The sequence below is a fragment of the Rousettus aegyptiacus genome, unplaced genomic scaffold, assembly GCF_014176215.1.
Source record: "Rousettus aegyptiacus isolate mRouAeg1 unplaced genomic scaffold, mRouAeg1.p scaffold_m13_p_3, whole genome shotgun sequence".
Classification (NCBI taxonomy): Eukaryota; Metazoa; Chordata; class Mammalia; order Chiroptera; family Pteropodidae; genus Rousettus; species Rousettus aegyptiacus.
Window position 1 is genome coordinate 107,830,440 of NW_023416306.1, and position 19,490 is coordinate 107,849,929.

Below are 19,490 nucleotides of genomic sequence, written 5' to 3' on the forward strand. Positions count from 1 at the left end.
TAATGCTTTGAGGAAATAATTTTATGTACAGTCATGATTTCTACCTTAAACTTTGCTTTTTTAAGTTCACAAAATTAGCTTGAAGTATAAGTAAGCTATAAATAAAACTAAGAAGTAAAGAGAAACTTTGTTAGGATTGTTACTTGCTACTTTAAAAAACTTACTATTGAAAAGTTTAATACAGTCGCATGGTACAAATTCAGAAGGTACAAAAAAGGCATCCAGTGAAATCTCCCTTTCATCCCTGTCCCTCCACTACTCACTTCTGCTTTCTGAAAGAAATTACTGTTGCCAGTGTCTTATGTCTCTTTCAGAGATAGTCTGTGTGGAAACAATTTTTACTTAAAAATTATACTTATTTTTGAATAGCTAATACATGTACATGAAAAAAATTCAAACATGTACACAGTGAAAAGAATTTGGAGATGGAGATTTTTCAATTTATACCTTTTTTTGTGGGTTCTTCCACAGCACCTGAACCCAGCAATAATTTTTTTTAGGGCAATACATAAATATATAGAAATTTGTACAGAGTAAAAATAATTTTTACTTAAAAATTACACTTATATTTGAATAACTAATACATGTACATGATAAATTAAAACGTGTATGCAGTTAAAAGAATTTTCTTTGACCACCGACAATTCTTAGTGCCTTTGTTTCCCTCTCCAGAGACAGTCATTGTTTCTTACATATCCTGGATATGGTCTAAAAATAAGCATTATTAGTGTACTAATATACTATTAGTGATAGCTTTCCTAATACCATCTCAAGTGTAGTAGATTTATTAGGATAATGTGTTCAAAATAAAATTCCTCACTTACAGAAAATCACTAAAATTTGGAAAATATCAGACAAGTTACCTGCCCATGTACTGTACTTTTTCTTCAAATTTTAAACTTGTAACATAGGTATACGCTGACTTAACCTGTCTTCTTTTTGGGGGGTAAAAATAAGTAGAAAGATATGAAACAAAAATATAGGTGCAATTAACTGAGAACATTTGGTTTCCAGGATTTGGGAAAGAAACAAGTTTATGAACTCAAAAGTCATTATAGAACATCTCCTTTGAGCTTTAAGCGTTGTGTTAAGTTGGTTTGGAGCGCCGCCCTTCGAAAACCAGCTCCTTTACCCCAATGCAGCTAAGCCTCCAGAGGCCTAGATGTCGCTGTGGCTCCAGAATGAGAGTGTTATGATTCTCTGTGGTTATGCAGTTGGGGGCGGAGGAGCCGGGAGTGGCCGGGAAATGATGGCTGATGAAGAGGAAGAAGTCAAACAGATCTTGCAGAAATTGCAGGTGGGGCAGAAGGTTAAAACCTATATGTACTTTAGTACTAGGAAGAAGCAAGGAACCCAGTTTCTTCAGTACCTGCGAGTTCATTGCAAATACACGAGGCTGCATCTGTCGGTGTTGTTACTATAACAACTTCCGAAGGTGCAGCGGCAGCCAGCCGAGGAAGGGGAGCAGCCCACACGTGTGTTGGGAGTCCCTGCTCTGACCTGACTGCTCTTACTTTTAGTACTGCATGGAAGAGGAGTTGTTGCTCGTAACTTTATTCCTGCGCATTCTTGTGAAGTTTTTTTCTGGATTCACCCATAACAAATAGCATTCACACATGTACAACCGATCTACGGGAGCTATTACTAGGTGATTTGATCCCTAGCAAGGCCGTTTCTTCGGTCCTTTTCTGCCTTGAAATTGGTAACAGTCACAGTAATTCCTTGCACCACATGTATCCTGGTTACTTCCTTTAGCACTTAACAGTCGTTGTTGTTTTGCACTCTGCTGCGCTCCCAGTTTGGGGTCAGATGCAGAGGGTTCCAGACTCCACCCAGTCCACAGTTGACTGCGGTTTTGACCAGGACTAGTCTTTTTTTGTACTTGGTACGTGGGAGCTTACTAGTTACTTGGCTCTTTACCTTTCTTTTAATGACCCAAGATTTTTCTTTTTCTTCTTTTTTCTTAAAAAAAAAAATTATTATTGCTTTCAAGTATACTGTACATACAAGATTTTTCTTAAACCTTAGAAACTCAGTTCTTTGTGTTCTAAGATAGTCTGGAATTTAAACGTTAGACCTGTGACAGGCTCGTAACTTGCTTAAAAGCTTCTAATGAAAAAGTGTAAATATTGGTGAGATTTTGATTTTTGAACAGATTAAAATAATAACATTTTTTTTTTTTAACTGTAAGCTTTGTCTCCCTTCTAGTTGACTTGAATTAACTTAATTTTATTCCCATGTGTGACTTGCTGAAATCAGATTCTGAACCCTGGCTCCATATTAGAAATATTGTTATTGTATATATGTTTTTATATGTATAGAAAAATATGAAAAAATATACTAAACAGTCATTATCCCTGAGGTGGTTGGGAATGATGAGGAATTTTTTACTTTGTAGTTTTTTGCATGTACCTATTTGTATTTTAACAACTTATATATATTGATTTTGGCATGAGAAAAAAGTTATTAAAATGTTCAATCCAACAAAACAAATCACAACAAAATCAAACAATGCCTTGCATGTTTAATAACTAAAAACTAACGAACAAACAATAAGACTAAAATTCCTAATTTACAGCAAGGCCGATTGCAGGGTAAAAAGAAATGGGTTGTAATTTTTTATGAGAAATGGGTTGTAATTTCTTCTGAGAACTGCTTTTTCCTGTGCTCATTTTTGGTAAATGCACTAAGTATCTGGGGTATCTTGGGGTGAGTGGGGAAGGTGCAGGAATAGAATAGAGGAATGGAGTAGAGGAGAGGAACAAGATAGTGATGTTGCTATTCATAGTGGTAAGCTTTGATTTCATCTTAAAGACATCTTAAGATAGAAGGAATGTACAAAAAGGTATTTTTCGAAGTGTATTTTACAGACCATTTTTATTATAGTCATCTAGAGTACTTGTTAAAATGCAGAATTTTGAGTTTTGCTAAAACTAGTGAAATCAGAATCTCTGCAGGCCGGGTCTGGGAAATAAAACACACGAATAAAATTTGAAAATCATTGCTGCAGAAGGTGTTAGTCCATTCCCTTTGTTCTTGGTTAGGTTTTAATTTAACTATAGCAGGGGTCCCCAACCTCTGGACCATGGACCAGTACCAGTTCATGGCCTGTTAGGAACGGTGCCACACAGTGACGGGCAAGTGAATGAATCTTCATCTGTATTTGCAGCGGCTCCTCAGCGCTGGCATCACCACCTCAGCTCCACCTCAGATTGTCAGACATTAGATTCTCATAGGAACACTGGTCCCTGATGCCAAAAAGGTTGGGGACTGCTGAAGTATAGGACATAAGTATTTGTTATAGACAGGGAGGATTCATGAACTCATTCAATCAATATACTTAATGAGAGCCTATGATGTTCCAAGCCCTGTAGTAGTTCTCTCTCTAAACAAAACATAAGTCCCTCCCATCGTGGAGTTTACAGTCCAGTGGTAATGACAGATAATAGACAATTAATGAATATGCTACATAATTTCAAATGATAAGCACTATGAAGAAAATAAGTGTGGTTTAACAGTGGCCAGAGGAGGAAGAGGTTACTTTAGTTTGCATAGTCAGGGAAAGCCTATCTCAGAAGTTGATATTTGAACTGAGATCTAAATGATAAGAAATGAGCCATGCAGAAACCTAGGGAAAGACTGCCCATGCAGGGGGAACAGCATGTATAAAGACTCCAAGGCAGAATTGAACTTGGTGGATTTGAGAAACTGAATAAAAGTCAGTATTGCTTGTGTATTGTAGGAGGGAGAGAGGTAGGTTGTAAAGTTCGTGGCAGGATGAGTAGTGGGAGGTCAGATCATATAATCTTCTAGGCTATAGTAAAATTTTATTCTACCTATAGTGGGAAACTGAGGGTTTGTGATATGATGTATGTTTTTGTAAGGTCATTTTCACTATAGTGAAGAGAATGGGAGAGAGTAGAAGTAAGATGATTCAGTAAGAAGTTCTTGTAATAATCCAGGCAAGTAATGATGCTGATTTAGTGCAGGATAGCCATAGTGGGATGGAGACAGGCAGATGGATTTAGGATGTGCTGTGGAGGTAGTTAAGACTTGATAGAATAGTATTACATATTTCTGCTGTTATTTGGTTTCAGGAAATAAATAGATAATGGAAAACCTGGTGGTGTCACAGGAACACTCAAAGAAAGAGGAAAGAGCATATTTACTTGGAAAGAATGCAAGGGAGCCATAAATTGACTTGACAAAAACAAAACAAAAAACAAAAAACCTCAAAATAAAAATATTTCACAAAACAAAATCCTGTAAAAATACCAAGGTTATCAAACTTGAATTGGTCTGTCATTGGAGTGTGAAGACTCTCACATGTTATCATATTCACAAAGGTCATGTATTTTCAGATACCAGCATAGGAAAAATCAGGGATAAGATTATTTTTGCTAGGAAGTCCAGTTTTGAGGATAAATTTTAAAGCTTTATACTTTGGGGCCAGTATCAGATAGGATTATCTTATTAACTTTCATTTTATCTCAAGTTGCAAAGTGGTAAGTGAAGTGCTTAGTTGTATTAGAAGCCCTGTTGGGGCCGGAAGACAGAGAACTGTCATCATAGTACAGACACTGACATGGGACACTGGCTACTTTCCCTCATGATCTGTGGCATTTTGATAGCCATGTCTGCTTGCCTCTTGTGTTATTCCTAGGTGAGCTAGCTATAGAGTCAGTATTTCTCACCAGTTGCAAATTTTCTGTTCTGGTGTTCTCTCCAATAAATGGTATCATCCTTATATTTCCTAGGAACTGGTGGATCAACTATATTCATTTCGAGAGTGCTATTTCGAGACACATAGTGTTGAGGATGCTGGTAGGAAGCAACAGGATGTGCGGGAGGAGATGGAGAAGACCCTGCAACAGATGGAGGAAGTAGTGGGTATGAGTCCCCAAAAAGCATGCAACCCCCTGTCCTTCACTGAAATGTGATAAAGTTTTGCTTCCTTTCTGTAGACTCTTTGGTATCCTATTTGTGGCTAGTACAGCATGGTACAACAGAATATTTTTTCTAAGGGCCCCTGTGCAGGATGGCAGCCTTTTAGTCCTCTAAACTAATTTTCTTAAAGTTTGATTATAGCAAATGCCATGAAATAAAAGATCATACTTGTTGCTTGAACTGTTGCAGTGATCTTATTAACCGACTTTTCAGCCTCTCGTTTTTTACTTCCAAATCAACTTATATAATGACCATGGCCATTATCTTTCTAAATTATTATTTTATGCATTTAATCTTATTCTTTTGTCTGCCTCTTTGCTCAAGTATCTTCAGATTCATACTGTTGAGTAGTTGAAGTCTAAACCCCTTAACCTGGTATTCATGTTTCCATTTTCTGACTTTTTTCTTGCTCTTTTCTCTGACTACTTACAAGAGAAATTTTTGTTTCATTTAGGTTGGAACATGCATTCTCTCATGAAAATATCACATGTATTTCTGCCCCTGTCTTTGTCTACATCATTTTTCTACTTGGAGGGTCTTGTCCTTTTTCCTTTTCACTTTTTAAAACTCATTCATTGGCTATATGCGTATACTCCTTTTCATTGTGGTTTTAATTGTCCCTGTATATACTTTGTCCTCTCCACTAGATTGTAAGTCACTCAAAGGTAGAGATAATGCTTTCTTTGTTATTGCATTACATAGCATGTTACTTTGCATATGGCAGATTTTCAATAAGCGGTTTGTTCATAAAGATTTTCTTCAAGTATTTAATTTCTAGAGCTGCCATAGAGTTATTCCTTGAGAAAAAGTGTCCTGGTCTTATCTGTAAGACTGCCTGGGTTTTTCCACATGGCTTTATCTTTTCTCCTTCCTCTCAGGTTCTGTCCAGGGCAAGGCACAGGTTCTGATGCTGACTGGGAAGGCACTGAATGTGACTCCTGACTATAGCCCTAAGGCTGAGGAGCTTCTGTCAAAGGCTGTCAAGCTGGAGCCCAAGCTGGTAGAAGCCTGGAACCAGCTGGGTGAGGTGTATTGGAAGAAAGGGGATATTGCAGCTGCTCACACCTGCTTCTCAGGAGCCCTCACCCATGTGAGCCACCCACTATCATCTAGAAAACACAGTTGAGAAAGATGGGATTCCTTTGGTTCTATGAATTTTCCTAGGTTCTGAATACCAGAGTAGAACTACATTGGAACAAAGAGAACAGAATGAGAAGGGAGAAAGGATCGGGGAACAGACCTGGATGAGGAAAACAGGGACAGGGGACTGAGAAAAGAAGATGATGGAATAAGGTTCAGGGGTTGATGAGAAGTGAAGAAAAGTTAGCAACCGCGTTGATTCTTGTAAATGTGGGTCTAAAATACAGATGACAGTAAGAATTAAGATGACAAATTAAATTTAGAAGAAGATGGAGATAGAATAGATCTGGAAAGGGGAACGGGAATCAGGAAGCTTAAAAATATGTCTTCTCCATTTGCAGTGTAAGAACAAAGTCTCCCTTCAAAACCTGTCGATGGTGCTTCGCCAGCTGCGGACTGACTCTGGAGATGAACATTCTCGCCACGTCATGGACAGTGTCCGGCAAGCTAAATTGGCTGTGCAGATGGATATCCATGATGGCCGCTCTTGGTGTGAGTATTCCCAAAAGATCTCCATCCAGTTTCTAGAGCAGCGGTTGTCAAACATGGTTGCATACCAGAACCATCTGGAATTCATCTGTTGAGTCTGACTCTAAGTGTGAAGCCAGGGCACTTTTACTTTGAAAAAGCCCAAAAGGTATTGGAGGAACTCTTGAATCTTTTCATTCAGGGAGAGGATGCTTATGTTTCCATATAAGCAAGGCATGGCTTATTGTAGTGTGTTTAATTTTTTCTTTCAGGTCCATGTTTGCCTCTTTATCCCCGTGGATTGTGGAGTATATTAAATGTAGTGTCATCACTGGTTTGTGTCAGATGTGAGGCCTTTCAAATAGACTTTTGAGGGTGATCAAAATAGGTCAGATCTTGAACTTGGACTCTAATATCATCTACCACTGTTTCAGTAATTTTTTCCTTCCTTAGATAGGACAAGATGGCTAGAGTGGGTGTTTTCCTTCTTTACGTCAGTTAGGCTCTGGTTAACTAGTTTCCCCTGAGGGCAGGCCTTATTAACTCTTGTTAAGAACAGACAGCTCTAGCATATTTCAAAATGGCTCCTTTTACCCCTACCCTTACTGGAAGTAGAAGGGGATTTTTTTCTCTGATATTTGATGTGAAAATCTGGTCAAGCTACCAGCAGTGAATCTCACAGTATTGTAGGGCCCCCCCTTTGACCGGGACCCCTGTAGTTTTTAACTCCCAAACTTGTCCATGCTGAGCCTCTAGTCATTCATCAATTACAGTTCAGTTTTTTGTATCCTAGTGCTGCTTCCTGTGGCAGCTTGTGAGTTTCTGCTCTGCTAAGCCATTAATCCCTGTATTTGCCTGTCTGTCTCTCCCATTTTGGGGGTAGTAATTTTACCTGTGTTGTCTTCTCTCCATCCAAGAAGAGTTGTAGCTTTTTCAGTCTATTCAGCTTTTTCTTGTTAGGATGGAGTGGTGACTTTTAACCTCCTTATGTGGGGAACTATAAGCCCTGTGTTTCTCTTTCAGATATTCTGGGGAATGCATACCTTTCTCTTTACTTCAATACTGGTCAGAACCCTAAGATCTCCCAGCAAGCCCTTAGTGCCTATGCCCAAGCAGTAAGTATTTATGGCCACCCAGGTCACATGAACAGATGCAGCAATGGAAACAAGAGTATTATTAAGTCTTCCTGTGGCTCTTTAGCAAGCAGGATGGGCAGTGTTTGCTGGCATGCAATGTGTGTGGTTTTGCAAAGGTGTATCTGCAGAGGTGACTTATTTCTTCTTATAACTTGAGTATTACTAAACACTTGCAGTATGGTGCCTCAGTGCTAGATAGCTTCCTTGAGCTATCTAGATTTTTTTATAAGGCATGTATAACCAAATCACAGAGCCCATCTCAACATAGTCATTTTTTTTAAATGGGAAAAAAGTCTTTACTAAAATAATGCTGATTAATATTTGTGTTCATATTTTAAGAAAAATGAAAACTCTAGTACTTAAGTATGAGTCAAGTGCTATCCTCAGAATAACCATTAGCATGACTCTGGAATTCCCACAGGTGAAAATAGAAAACAGTATGTATCCCATTCTACATCACTTCTTAGGCATTGTTTCACGGGAGCTCATGCTTTGTTTAGGTTTTCAGGCTATTTTTATCCTGATAGCCACTTGCTTGGGTGTTTCCTTCAGGCTTTGAGGGCCTGGTTACTCATGATTGGAAGGTTCCCACTGGCCTTCTGAGCACTTTTTATTTAGGCCTTAGATTCACCTTTCTTCATTTGCTTTCTGCTCTTGACATAGAGAATTGCTTTTTAACTTGCCATCACTTTGCTCTGTGTGGCAGAATAAAGACTACAGTTACCTTAGAGTCAAATTTGCAGTTAAAGGACTGTTTTTTTTCCAATCAGGAACTTTTAGGCAGAGGATTTATATTTTACTCTAGTTTCTTAATTTTGTTAATGTTTATATTGTAAAGAATAATGTGGTATACGTCTTTAAAAGTTTATATTTGGCCTCTGCTAAATAGTTGCTTTTAACTCTTCTTCAACCACACTCGCATTTTTAAACACAAGTGAACTAACCATTTAAACAATTTTAATTCCTGTTGTCTGTACTTTTGCAATGTGTCAGGCAATGAATAGAGTTTAAAAAGTAAAATGAACATAGCCATGAACATTGCCAGCAGTTTCTTCATAGCACATTTTTCAGCACTGTCGTGTGTTTCTGGCCATCTACACAAACTAGAGAATCAGAATTTGACTTTCAATGTGTGGTTTAAGAGGACTTGGGTATGGAAACACGATTCTGCCTGTGCTGGAGCTGTTCTCATAGGCAGATATTACATTGATATCATTTCTTTCCTCGGTTTCCCTCATTTATACCATCATCTCACTGTTACATTTTCTTTTTTGTCAGGATGTTTTCACATATTTCTTCATCTTTATACCTGTGCATGGATAAATTATAATCATATTTTTAAAGTTTCATGCACATAACAGAAACCCTTCCATGCTTGAGGTTTCAGGAACTGCGTAATATAGCACACAAACAATGGCTTTATAACAGTGTGAGTATAGGTAACGTTTTGACAAGGAAGAAACTTGAATTTTTCAGGGGCATGGTCATTCTTCAGACTGAGGTGAGATCCACTGATGATCTTTTTATCCCACTGCAGGAGAAGGTTGACAGGACAGCTTCCAGCAATCCTGACCTTCATCTGAACAGGGCAACGGTGAGACTTGTGGGGTGGTGGTCGTCTGCAAGTCAAATAAATAACATATCCAGGTCTCAGCCTGTGAGGATAATTGAGTATTTGTAGAGACATGGTTGGGTACAAGCTGCAAGAGAAAAGTCAAATTATTTCTAGGAAGAACTAGCTCAGTTTGACTTCACTATCTGGTGGAGTCATTGGAGAGCAAGGATAAGAGGTTGTGGCGGTGGGAGGGTATATGAGGATGGAGGAGACAGAAGAATTTTCTGAAATGTTCATTATGAATATAAAAATAGAATGACCCAATATATACAACTTAACTGTTTTAGAGTTTGGAAGTTAGCTTTTTTGAAATGACTCCATTTTGGGGTTGCGATCACCCTGACCTGGAAGAAGGATGTTGAGGTGTTACCACCTCTTCAAGATGTGTGTTGTAGGAAAACAACTGGGTAGGAAAACATTTATTTCTATAGATTCCTAGTCCATGGTGTCATCACTTCCCGCCTGGCATAGTTCGTGTTAAATATACGTATAATTGGGAGGTATTTGGCTACTTTTTGTGCAGTTACATAAATATGAAGAAAATTATGGAGAGGCCCTGGAGGGCTTCTCTCGGGCTGCAGCACTGGACCCTGCCTGGCTAGAGCCCCAGCAGCGAGAGCAAGAACTCCTGGAATTCCTAAACAAATTGACCAGTCTCCTTGAGAGCAAGGTAAAGATGTCTAAATGCTGAATCGTACTTTTTTATTCTGCTGTAGGTGAATAAATCAGAACAGAATAAGCCTTGATCGTAGTGACCCTATATAAGTAGGTAGGTGGGAGGGAAGGACAAGGCTCTCAAGGAGAGTGACAAGTTCTCAGCTTGGTGTCTATTTCCCTTTCCTGTGCAGGGAAAGATAAAGACCAAAAAGTTGCAAAGCATGCTGGGAAGCTTGCGCCCAGCCCATCTCGGCCCTTGTGGTGATGGGCACTATCAGTCAGCCAGTGGGCAGAAGGTAACCCTGGAGCTCAAGCCACTGAGTGTGCTGCAGCCTGGTGTGAACAGTGGTGCTGTGGTCCTGGGAAAGGTGGTGTTCAGCCTTACCACAGAGGAGAAGGTCCCCTTGTGAGTTTCCCTTCGTCTTTCTTCTTTTTCACCCTTTGGAACTAGTGTTCTTACATCTGGCCTTTCTCTGGCAGTAGAGGTATTGTGAGTGGTCACAGATGAGTGAGTTTTGCTTCCCTTCTGTGACTGTACCATGAGCCGGTAGTATGTAGGCAGTGTCTAATGATTTAGATCGTATTGCCACCTATTTCCCCCTCTATTTCAACAAGTATTTATTGAGTGTCTGCTATATGTGTTATAGGGAGTAAAAAGAAAAAAAGAAACGTAAAGGACTCAAGTGAAGCTTGCTTATAGTCTAGCAGAGGAAATGAGTTAAGAATTTTCATATAGAAAATTTTAACTCTTGAAAAATTAGAGTTTAATCAGTGCCATCACTCCTGGGTCCTCTACTCACTTCCAGGAAGTTTTCTTGCATTCCTCTCAGTCAGTCTCTATTCTTGTTCCCCAGTTGAGGATTAACTTTTATTTTTTAACCCAGCTAATTTTCCATTCTTTAAGATTCAGTTTCAGTGTCTCTTCAAGGAAACCTTCCCTGCTTATTCACTTAAAACATTTCTCCTGTGTGTTCCCACACCCAGCCTTTGGCTTTACTGAATTTAGCACAAAGGAAAAGTTATTCTGGCACCTATCATGGTTGTACTGTAAGTGATAGTTTAACTGTCTGACTCCTGCTAGACTGGAAGTTCACTCATTGGTGGTTTGATGTCTTACCGCTCAGCACAATGCTTGACACATAATGGGTATTTGGTGAAAGTTTGTCGAATTACATTAAATTCACGGAGAGTTTGATGAAGGTTGTGATAGTTAAATTGACAGACCAGGAATAATGTTTCAGTTGTTAACATTTTGAGCTAGTTCATTATTAATATTTGTTGAATGGTTTCAGTGTGCATGAGTCCTAAGTTCTTGGCGAAGTGATAGATTGATGAGTCTTATGCATGTTCTCTAAAGATACTGTATATCTAAGACAGATGTCTGTGTTGGATGATGGTATTTGTAATAGGTTTTCTAATAAGCACATAAGAAAGCCCTTGCTTATTTTACTGGTATTTTAAAACTACTGTTTCTGTTCTTCTTTCCTGCCTACTTCCCCTTAACCCATCATAACCTGACAGCACCTTTGGCCTGGTAGATTCAGATGGACCTTGCTATGCGGTGATGGTGTACAACATGGTGCAGAGTTGGGGAGTGCTCATTGGGGACTCTGTAGCCATCCCTGAGCCCAACCTTCGGCTTCACCGAATTCAGCACAAGGGAAAGGTGAGTCATAGCTAGGATTCTTTCTCAACTTATGGGCTCTGAAAGGGGGACCAAGTTTATCTCTTAAAAAATATATACAGCAATACATGTATATATATGTGTGTGTATGTGACATCAAATATATATACACATATGTAATTTTTACTAAAAAGAGAAACTACTGGTAAACCAAAAAAATGAAAAAAATGGACCGAACAGATAAAGACACATAATATATGATATCACTTATTATGGAATCTAAAAAGCCAAACTTGTAGAAAACAAAGAGAAGAATGGTGATCACCTCATGGTGGGGGAATTTTGGGAGACGTCATTTAAGGGTACAAATTTGCAACCAGTAGATAAATAAGTCCTGGAGATCTAATGCACAGCACAAGAGTTATAGACAAAAATATGGTGTATACTTCAAAGTTGCTAAGAGACTAGATCTTAATTGTTGCTACCGCAATATAGAAATAATAATTATGTGATGTGATAGAGGTGTTAGCTAACACCAGGGTGATAATCATGTCATAATATAGAAATGTGTCAAATCAACATGCCGTACACGTTAAACTTACACAATGTACATGTCAATTATCTCAATAAAAGTAAATTATAAAAATGGACTGAAGTATTGTCACTGAGATGTTACTATTTACAGTTTGATATGTATACTTCCAGTCTTTTTCCTTTTCATAAATATATATATACACATTCATATGTATTTTTAATCATAAGCAAATGTTTATGAGCATTTCCTGTGCTTTTACATATTCTGCAACATAGTTCTGAATTTACACATAGATATGGTGATAATTAAAATTTACTGAGCATTAACTGACTTCTAGATGCTGTGTTAAGAGCTCTACTGCTTGCACTGGCTCATTTAATCTTCTTAAAAACTCTCTGAGAGTAGGTATTTAACCTTCTTTTTTCTGTTTAGTTCAGGGTGGGCAAACTATAGCCTATTGACCACATCTGGGTCACTGTCTGTTTTTGTATGGCCTGTTAGTTAAGAATGGTTTCACTATTTTTAAATGAAAAAAATTGAAAGAAGGATAATAGTTTGTGATAATATGAAAATGATAGGAAATTTAGATTTCAGCATTGAGAATCACAGTTTTGAGAACATGTCACACTCATTTGTTTCCTATTGTCTGGCTGCTTTTGCACTACAGTGTCAGTTGAAATGTTCTGTAACAGAGATGATCTGACCTACAAAGCCTAAAATATTTGTTATTTGGCCCTTTACAGAAAAAAATTTGCTAACTCCAGATCTACATTATTACCAGTTTTTTCCTGTTAAAAAAGCACTATAGTAAATATTTTTATATCTGCCCATGTCCATGATTACTTCTTTAAATGAATTTCTAATGTAGAGTAATGGCTCCAGAAGGTATACAGAATTCTAACATTTTTGTTACATATTGCCAAATTCTTTTTTGGAAGGTTGTACCAGTTATTACCAAGGTAGATAACCAAGAGTAGATATGAGTAAAGTGAGCTGATATCTGTTCTGTTATTAGGAGAACGTCTAAACCACACATTCTGTTTCTTCCTCTTGGAATAAAAGAAGTAACTTTATATCTGACAGGTTAACTTAGGGCCCTACAAACGCTTGGGCTAAGCATTTCCCAGAATTTCCACTGGCTCTGTCTAGCTCCTATGTGTATCTAGTTATAATTAACAGCAAACACTGTGGGAAGGGAAGATTCTGTGAATGCACCCTTTGCTAGGCAGTACCAGGAACATGTCTTTTTTGAATCAGAGAATTGTCTCATTCTTGTAGTGACACTGCTGGCACCCTACCTGCCCCAGATTTTTCTTCTGAAGATTAACGACTTTGGGGAAATCACACCCTCTTTGTTTTATCTCAGCTCTGTTGAATGTGAAGTGGAGGTAAGGGTGTATATACTGAGAGGGGAGAGAGGAGAGGAAATCACAGGTGGTGTATCCCGCTGCTGGAGTTTGCTCCATCTTAGGATCTATAATGAACCTCTGTCTGTTTGTCTTTTCTAGGACTATTCCTTTTCCAGTGTTCGTGTGGAGACACCCCTCCTGCTGGTGGTGAATGGAAAGCCTCAGGGCTCCAGCAGTCAGGCTGCTGCTACAGTGGCATCTCGGCCACAGTGTGAATGACCTTACTTAACCTGCATGCTAAAGAGGGAGTGGAGGCGAGGAGATAAGCTCAAGGGGCATTCATCAGCTGGACCAGCCACATCCAGTGACTCAATCAAAATGGGGAGAGGTTTTAGGTGACCACTTTCCCTTCTTTGCCCTGTGAGATGCTTTGTGTCCTTTCTTTCCTGTTATCAGGTTCTAGGTACCACTGGGGCCACATAGTCCCTTGGTTTACCTCTCCTGCCTCTTTCATTGCTCCTCTGTGTCTTAGGCAAAGAGCATGGAATGAATCGGTAGCAGTGTTGGGATGCTGCCATGGGACGGAGTTCCCAAGGTTCCTGTTCTTGCCTCCTTCCTGAGCCTCGTGTATATATCATTTCAGTATTTATTACTAAGGGAGGGGGCTTAATCTTTTAATAACTTGGTTTTTGAGCGATTTTTATTTTATTTTTATTTTTAAAAGTGAAGTTTAACCCCTTCTTTGGGGCTGGAACAGAATTAAATTTGTTTGGAAAAAAGGACTACCATGTAGTTTGGTCTGCTTCATTCTCTCCTGGCTTAGATTCTTGGTTTTTTAGGATCACTTCAATCCATTAGGGTAATACCCTCCCCATTCTTTTCCCCCCTTTATACACAATAGTTTATTTCTCTCCCAGTTAAAAGAGTTTCGGCGATGGGCAACCCAGGTCAGGAATGGCAACGTACAAAGTTGCTGGGAACTGGCTGCATTCCATTTCCTCATTCTGTCATCCCTAGGGGTGGTCATGATCACAGTCCAAGATGACAGCAATACTATTCTAATGGCATTACTAGGCTGAAAGACCTGAGAGAGCTAGATATTTGGTTTCTTTAGATTCTAGTGTTGCGTGTTATAACAGTATCACTTAATACTGTTGAAAAATGGCAAAATGTGAGAGATAATTAATAAGCAACTGAATGGTTATAACCAGAGAGTACGTTATTGTATACACATATACTTAGAAGATTTCTAATGATATGGCTCAGGTCTTTGTCCTTGGTCCAGTCCTGTTCCACTCTTGATTAGTGATTTGAATGTCAGTGACAACTCATTCAGTTTATAAAGAATTTCAAACAGAGTGGACTCCTCAGAGAATGAATGATAGAATAAGTGTGTGTCTAAAGAGGGTATAAAGGCTGAATCTAAGATAAAATTTGAAGTCCATTCTTTTTGGTCTAAAAAGGCCAACTTTATGAGGTATATCTTCAACGTTACCTATGAAAAAGTACTAGGAGTTTTAGTAAATAAGATAAAGTTGGTTTGAGTAACCAGTATGATACAGTTGCAAAAACACTCTAGATTATAACAATGAATTTATAGGCAGGGATTTTTTAATACATTTAATAATTTTTTAATACATCTGTCAGATTGCAGGTGGAGCCTTGGTATTCAGTTCCAGTTGTTGATTTTGAGGCCTGCAGTCTTAGGAGATTGATCAGGAACTTGAAGGGGCTGTAACATGTCTTGAGAAGTGGTTGAAAGCAACTGGTGTGTGTGGGGGGTGTGATATATGTCTTTAGAGTCAGTAGAGAGATGAGATCCAATAACTGTTCACCTTTTGCTCAAGTCCTGAGATGATTTGACATTCTTCGTTGGGCCAGGCAATAGTAAAATGGCCAGTAGCAGGTAGAGGGAAGCAGAACTTAAAAGATTGTGTGATGAAATAAATGTACAAGTGAGTATGCAAAATAGGTACATACAGTTTAAAGAGTAATTAGAATACCCGTGAAAATGTCCCTCTGGCTTAAAACTGGAACATTACATCCTAAAAGTTATTGTGTGCCTCTGCATGATCTTATCTCATTAGTTTCCACAGCTTTATAATATCATTGTATGGTTATGCCACAGTTTATTCATCCTACCATGAATGGATATATATATTTTTTTCCTATCAAGGGAATGCATTATTAATGTTCTATATATGTCCTGGAGCGTAAGTACAAGAATTCCTTTTATAGCAGTGAGTCTCAAAGAGTGGCAGGAGCACCACCTGGAACTTCTTAGAAATGCAAATTTCCATGCCCCAGTCCCTGAATTAGACTCTGGCGAAGAGTCCAGCAGATTGTCCCAGTGATACTGATGTACACGAATGTGTGAGAACCATTGTTTCAGAGTGTGGGCACGAGTATGGAATTTCTGTGTTCTAGAGTGTACCTATTTTTGAGAAATAGCAAACATTTCCGAAGTGGTCATACCAATTTATATCTCTACTATCAGTGGATGAGTCTTTCCAATGCTCCTCGTCCTCTTCTATGTTCGGCATTGTTACTTTTTTAGGGGTCGCAAATCTAGGAGGTTAGAACAATATCTCCCTGCGGCCTTAATTTACATTTCTTTCACTAATTAATATGCTTGAACACCTTTTCATGTATTTACAAGACACTAATATTTTTTCATGGTAAAAGACTATTTGTGTCTTTCCCACTTCTGTGTTGGATTTCAAATTGATTTCTGGACTTATTTATGTATCCCTGTACTAGTCTTTTGTCATTTTATGTGCTGCAAACATGTAATAGATTTTAGTTTGTCTTATTACTCTGTTAGATCTTTTGTTGATCAGAGTTCTTAATTTCAGTGTTATCAAATTTATTAATCTTTTATGGTTATTGCTACTTATGTCTTAAGAAGTCCTTTTCTATCCTGAAGTCATAAAGACTTTTCTTCTCCATTGTTTTATGAAGTTTTATCATTTTGTTCTTTTCTTTTGTTATGACTTCTATTTATGTTGTGATATAGATATATATTTTCATAGTGAATAATTAACTGGTCTGGCACCTTTTATGAAAGAATCCATTCTTTAACCATAGGTCTTTATGGCCCAGTCTGTCTTAAACCAACTTTCCTTACATAGGTAGGGCTGTTTCTGAGTCCTCTATTTCAATTTATTCTAGTCTGTTTGTTCATTTCTCTGCCGTCACCACATTGTCTCCTAGTTTTATAAAAAGTCAGTATCTGCTCAGCCAAGTTCTTTTGTGTTGTTCTTAACAGGTGGCCCATTTACATTTTAGAATTTGTAAATTTTCACGAAAACCTGGGATTTTGACTGTGGTTGCATTCACTTTATAGATCAATTTAGGAGTAGACATCTTTCTAACTCTGAGCCTTCTTATCCATGATTTTCTTCATTTATTTAGGGATTCTTCAATGTATTTTCATATAATTACTTGTCCCCAATAAGTCTCATGTATCTTTTATTAGATTTATTCCTAGATACTGTATTATTTTTGATGCTATTTTAAATCGTATAATTTTAACAATTACATTTGCTAACCATACTTGGGAATATAAGTACACTTGTCTATTTTATATATATTTTGTAGCTGTGACCTTTTAAGTATTCGCATTCTAATACTTTGTCGATTCTTTTGGGTTTTCTGTGTGGAAAGTGTATTTATTGTGTCTTTTTTGATCCTTTTATATTTTCTTTGCTGTACTCATTAATACCTCTACTTGCTGAATACAAGTGATGATAGCAAGTATCCTTGTCTTATTCTTGTACTTAATGGAAATATTTTCAATATTTCAATATCAAATAAGATCGTTATATCCTCTTACATTCAAGCATGATTTGAATTTTCATCATGAAATGGATTTAAATTTTATCTAATGCTTTTTCTGCATTATTAATGGTAGCAAATGATTTTTCTTCTTTACTTTGATTGTGTGGTGAATTAGAGTACACAACCTTTAATTAACAAACCAAGCTAGCATTATTGGTACAAACTTACTTGATCAGAATATTATTTTTTATATACATTGCTGAGTTCACTTGTATAATATTTAGGATTTTGTATCTGTGGGTCACGATTGATATTTGTTTACAAATCTATACTTTTTATTTATTAATCTTTTCCAGTTTGGTTTTGATATCAAAATTATGCTAGCCTCATACAATGAATAAAGAGTGTTTTATGTTTATATAATATCGCTTCATCTTTTTCTTGGTAGTATATGCCTATAGAGACTTCAGTACCTGGCATTTTCTTTATGGAAAGATTAGCTACTGATTTAAATTCTTTAATGATTATTGGATTGAATTATTCCAGCTTTCTCTTGATTCATTTTTTATATTTTGTGCTTTTAAATAATTCATTTCATTTAAGTTTTCAGATATTTGTAATATGTTCCTTATTTATTCTCTGTATTTTGTTCCCTTTTGTGTAATTTTCTTCTCTTTTTCTCTATTGATAATTGTTTATTCGTTCCTTATCTCTTTCCTTTCATCAGTTTGTCTCATAAGTTTTCAAAGAACTTGACTTTAAAACTCTTAACTTTTGTATGTATTTTTTTCCATTTCAGAATTTTTAATTTTTATATCCTTTTTTCCTCTTCTCACCCATTATAAGGAGTGCCCATTTATGAGCCATCTTATAGGTTTTACATCTGATAGGCAACATGATACCTCATTGTTTTAAATTTGCATTCCTTTATTTGTGATGTTGAGCATCTTTTAATAAAATACTTGTTAGTTACTTATGAATTTGATGTGAAATGTAAAAGAGAGCATTTAAGTCTGAGGAAACTGTATTAAAGGAAAAAATTATGAGATATGTTTAGGGAATAATATAGCGCTTTGTACATTCTATATTCTGTAGCACATGTTTTATTATACTCTAATTATTTGATTATTCTGATCGATTACTTGTTTGGAACTCTTTAAGGACAGACACTAATCCATACTTATTCGAGTTGTAGACATCGCATACATCTGTGAGTGTTAGACATTGCTTGACTCAATAACAGATGGCTGACTACATAGATTATGGATTAGGAAAATAGGATATATTAGACCATTACAGAAGGCATTGATACCTTGTATACAGAATAATAATGATTTGAAACTTTATATTTTATTGACTTGAAGAGCGTGTAGAACAGGGCTCTTGTTCTGGTAATTGCTTCTGTTGTAGGTCAATGAGGTCTCTCTCTTTTCAGAGAAGCAGTGGAAATTGTGTTATTCTTCATCAGAACAGGAAACATGGAGGTCAGAATTAGGAAACAGGATGGAATATATCAATCATTGTTCAATCAGGGGAAGAGAATCTTTTTGACTTATGGGATAAGGGATTTATTATATAAGTTGAACATGCATTTGCCAGAGGAGCTGGAGAAGTGAAGGTCTGGGACGGAGTTAGGAATCACCAGCCAGTCAATCTGAGATGGCAAGCATATGCGACCACTGCAGTGGGTCTGCTGAGGGAGGGCTTATGTGGAGGCTGTGGGAGGCTATATCCCTGTGTAAACACAGCCTCCACGAGTTTGCCGCCAAATGTCTGTGGTCAGCCTGGAACCATGTTGGCCTGTCAGATCAGCAATAAAGAAGAGCAGGACAGAGTGGCGGAGAGTGAGGACAAGCTGGAACTCTTGGCACTTCTTTGTCACTACCTCAGTGACTTTCCGATTAATGGCTACTGATTCATTTCCACTTTTCAGGTCTTGTGACAGTTCCTTTTTTCGATGAACTCTAAACCAGAACCGCAGAGGGAAGAGGAAATGGATTTCCAGCTTAGCAGGCTGACAAGCACATACCCGACACATAGTCCTAGGATACTCCAAGAGTAGAGCGGAAGTTGAGGGTCATAAACTAGGTTCTACAGGGGGAGGATAAGAGGCCGAATTATAGTGACTAGTGGGAGAAGGGAAGGAAGGAATGTTCATGGTGTGGAACTAGAGAGGGTAACCATGAACATGGTGAACCCAGGTAAGTGCCAAAGCACTTACTAGTGCACAGACCATTTC

The 19,490-nt window shown here is 37.7% G+C and overlaps 1 protein-coding gene across 1 annotated transcript; it reads left to right on the forward strand.

Moving 5' to 3' along the window:
- Positions 1-1,192: 1,192 nt before the first annotated feature.
- TTC5 (tetratricopeptide repeat domain 5) lies at positions 1,193-14,254 on the forward strand. The gene is made up of 10 exons (XM_016165625.2): positions 1,193-1,297; positions 4,758-4,890; positions 5,826-6,037; positions 6,429-6,579; positions 7,579-7,670; positions 9,229-9,285; positions 9,830-9,976; positions 10,155-10,369; positions 11,485-11,629; positions 13,631-14,254. Exons 1-10 carry the CDS (start codon positions 1,193-1,195, stop codon positions 13,748-13,750), a joined length of 1,377 nt encoding a protein of 458 aa, XP_016021111.2. The 3' UTR covers positions 13,751-14,254.
- The last annotated feature ends 5,236 nt before the right edge of the window (positions 14,255-19,490 follow it).

Bases quoted from the DNA above. Each gene is read 5' to 3' on its own strand.
- TTC5 (XM_016165625.2), top strand. From the start codon at position 1,193: ATGATTCTCTGTGGTTATGCAGTTGGGGGCGGAGGAGCCGGGAGTGGC. The intron at 7,671-9,228 runs GTAAGTATTTAT...ATCCCACTGCAG, and splicing joins TTAGTGCCTATGCCCAAGCA to GAGAAGGTTGACAGGACAGC. The intron at 11,630-13,630 runs GTGAGTCATAGC...TGTCTTTTCTAG, and splicing joins GAATTCAGCACAAGGGAAAG to GACTATTCCTTTTCCAGTGT.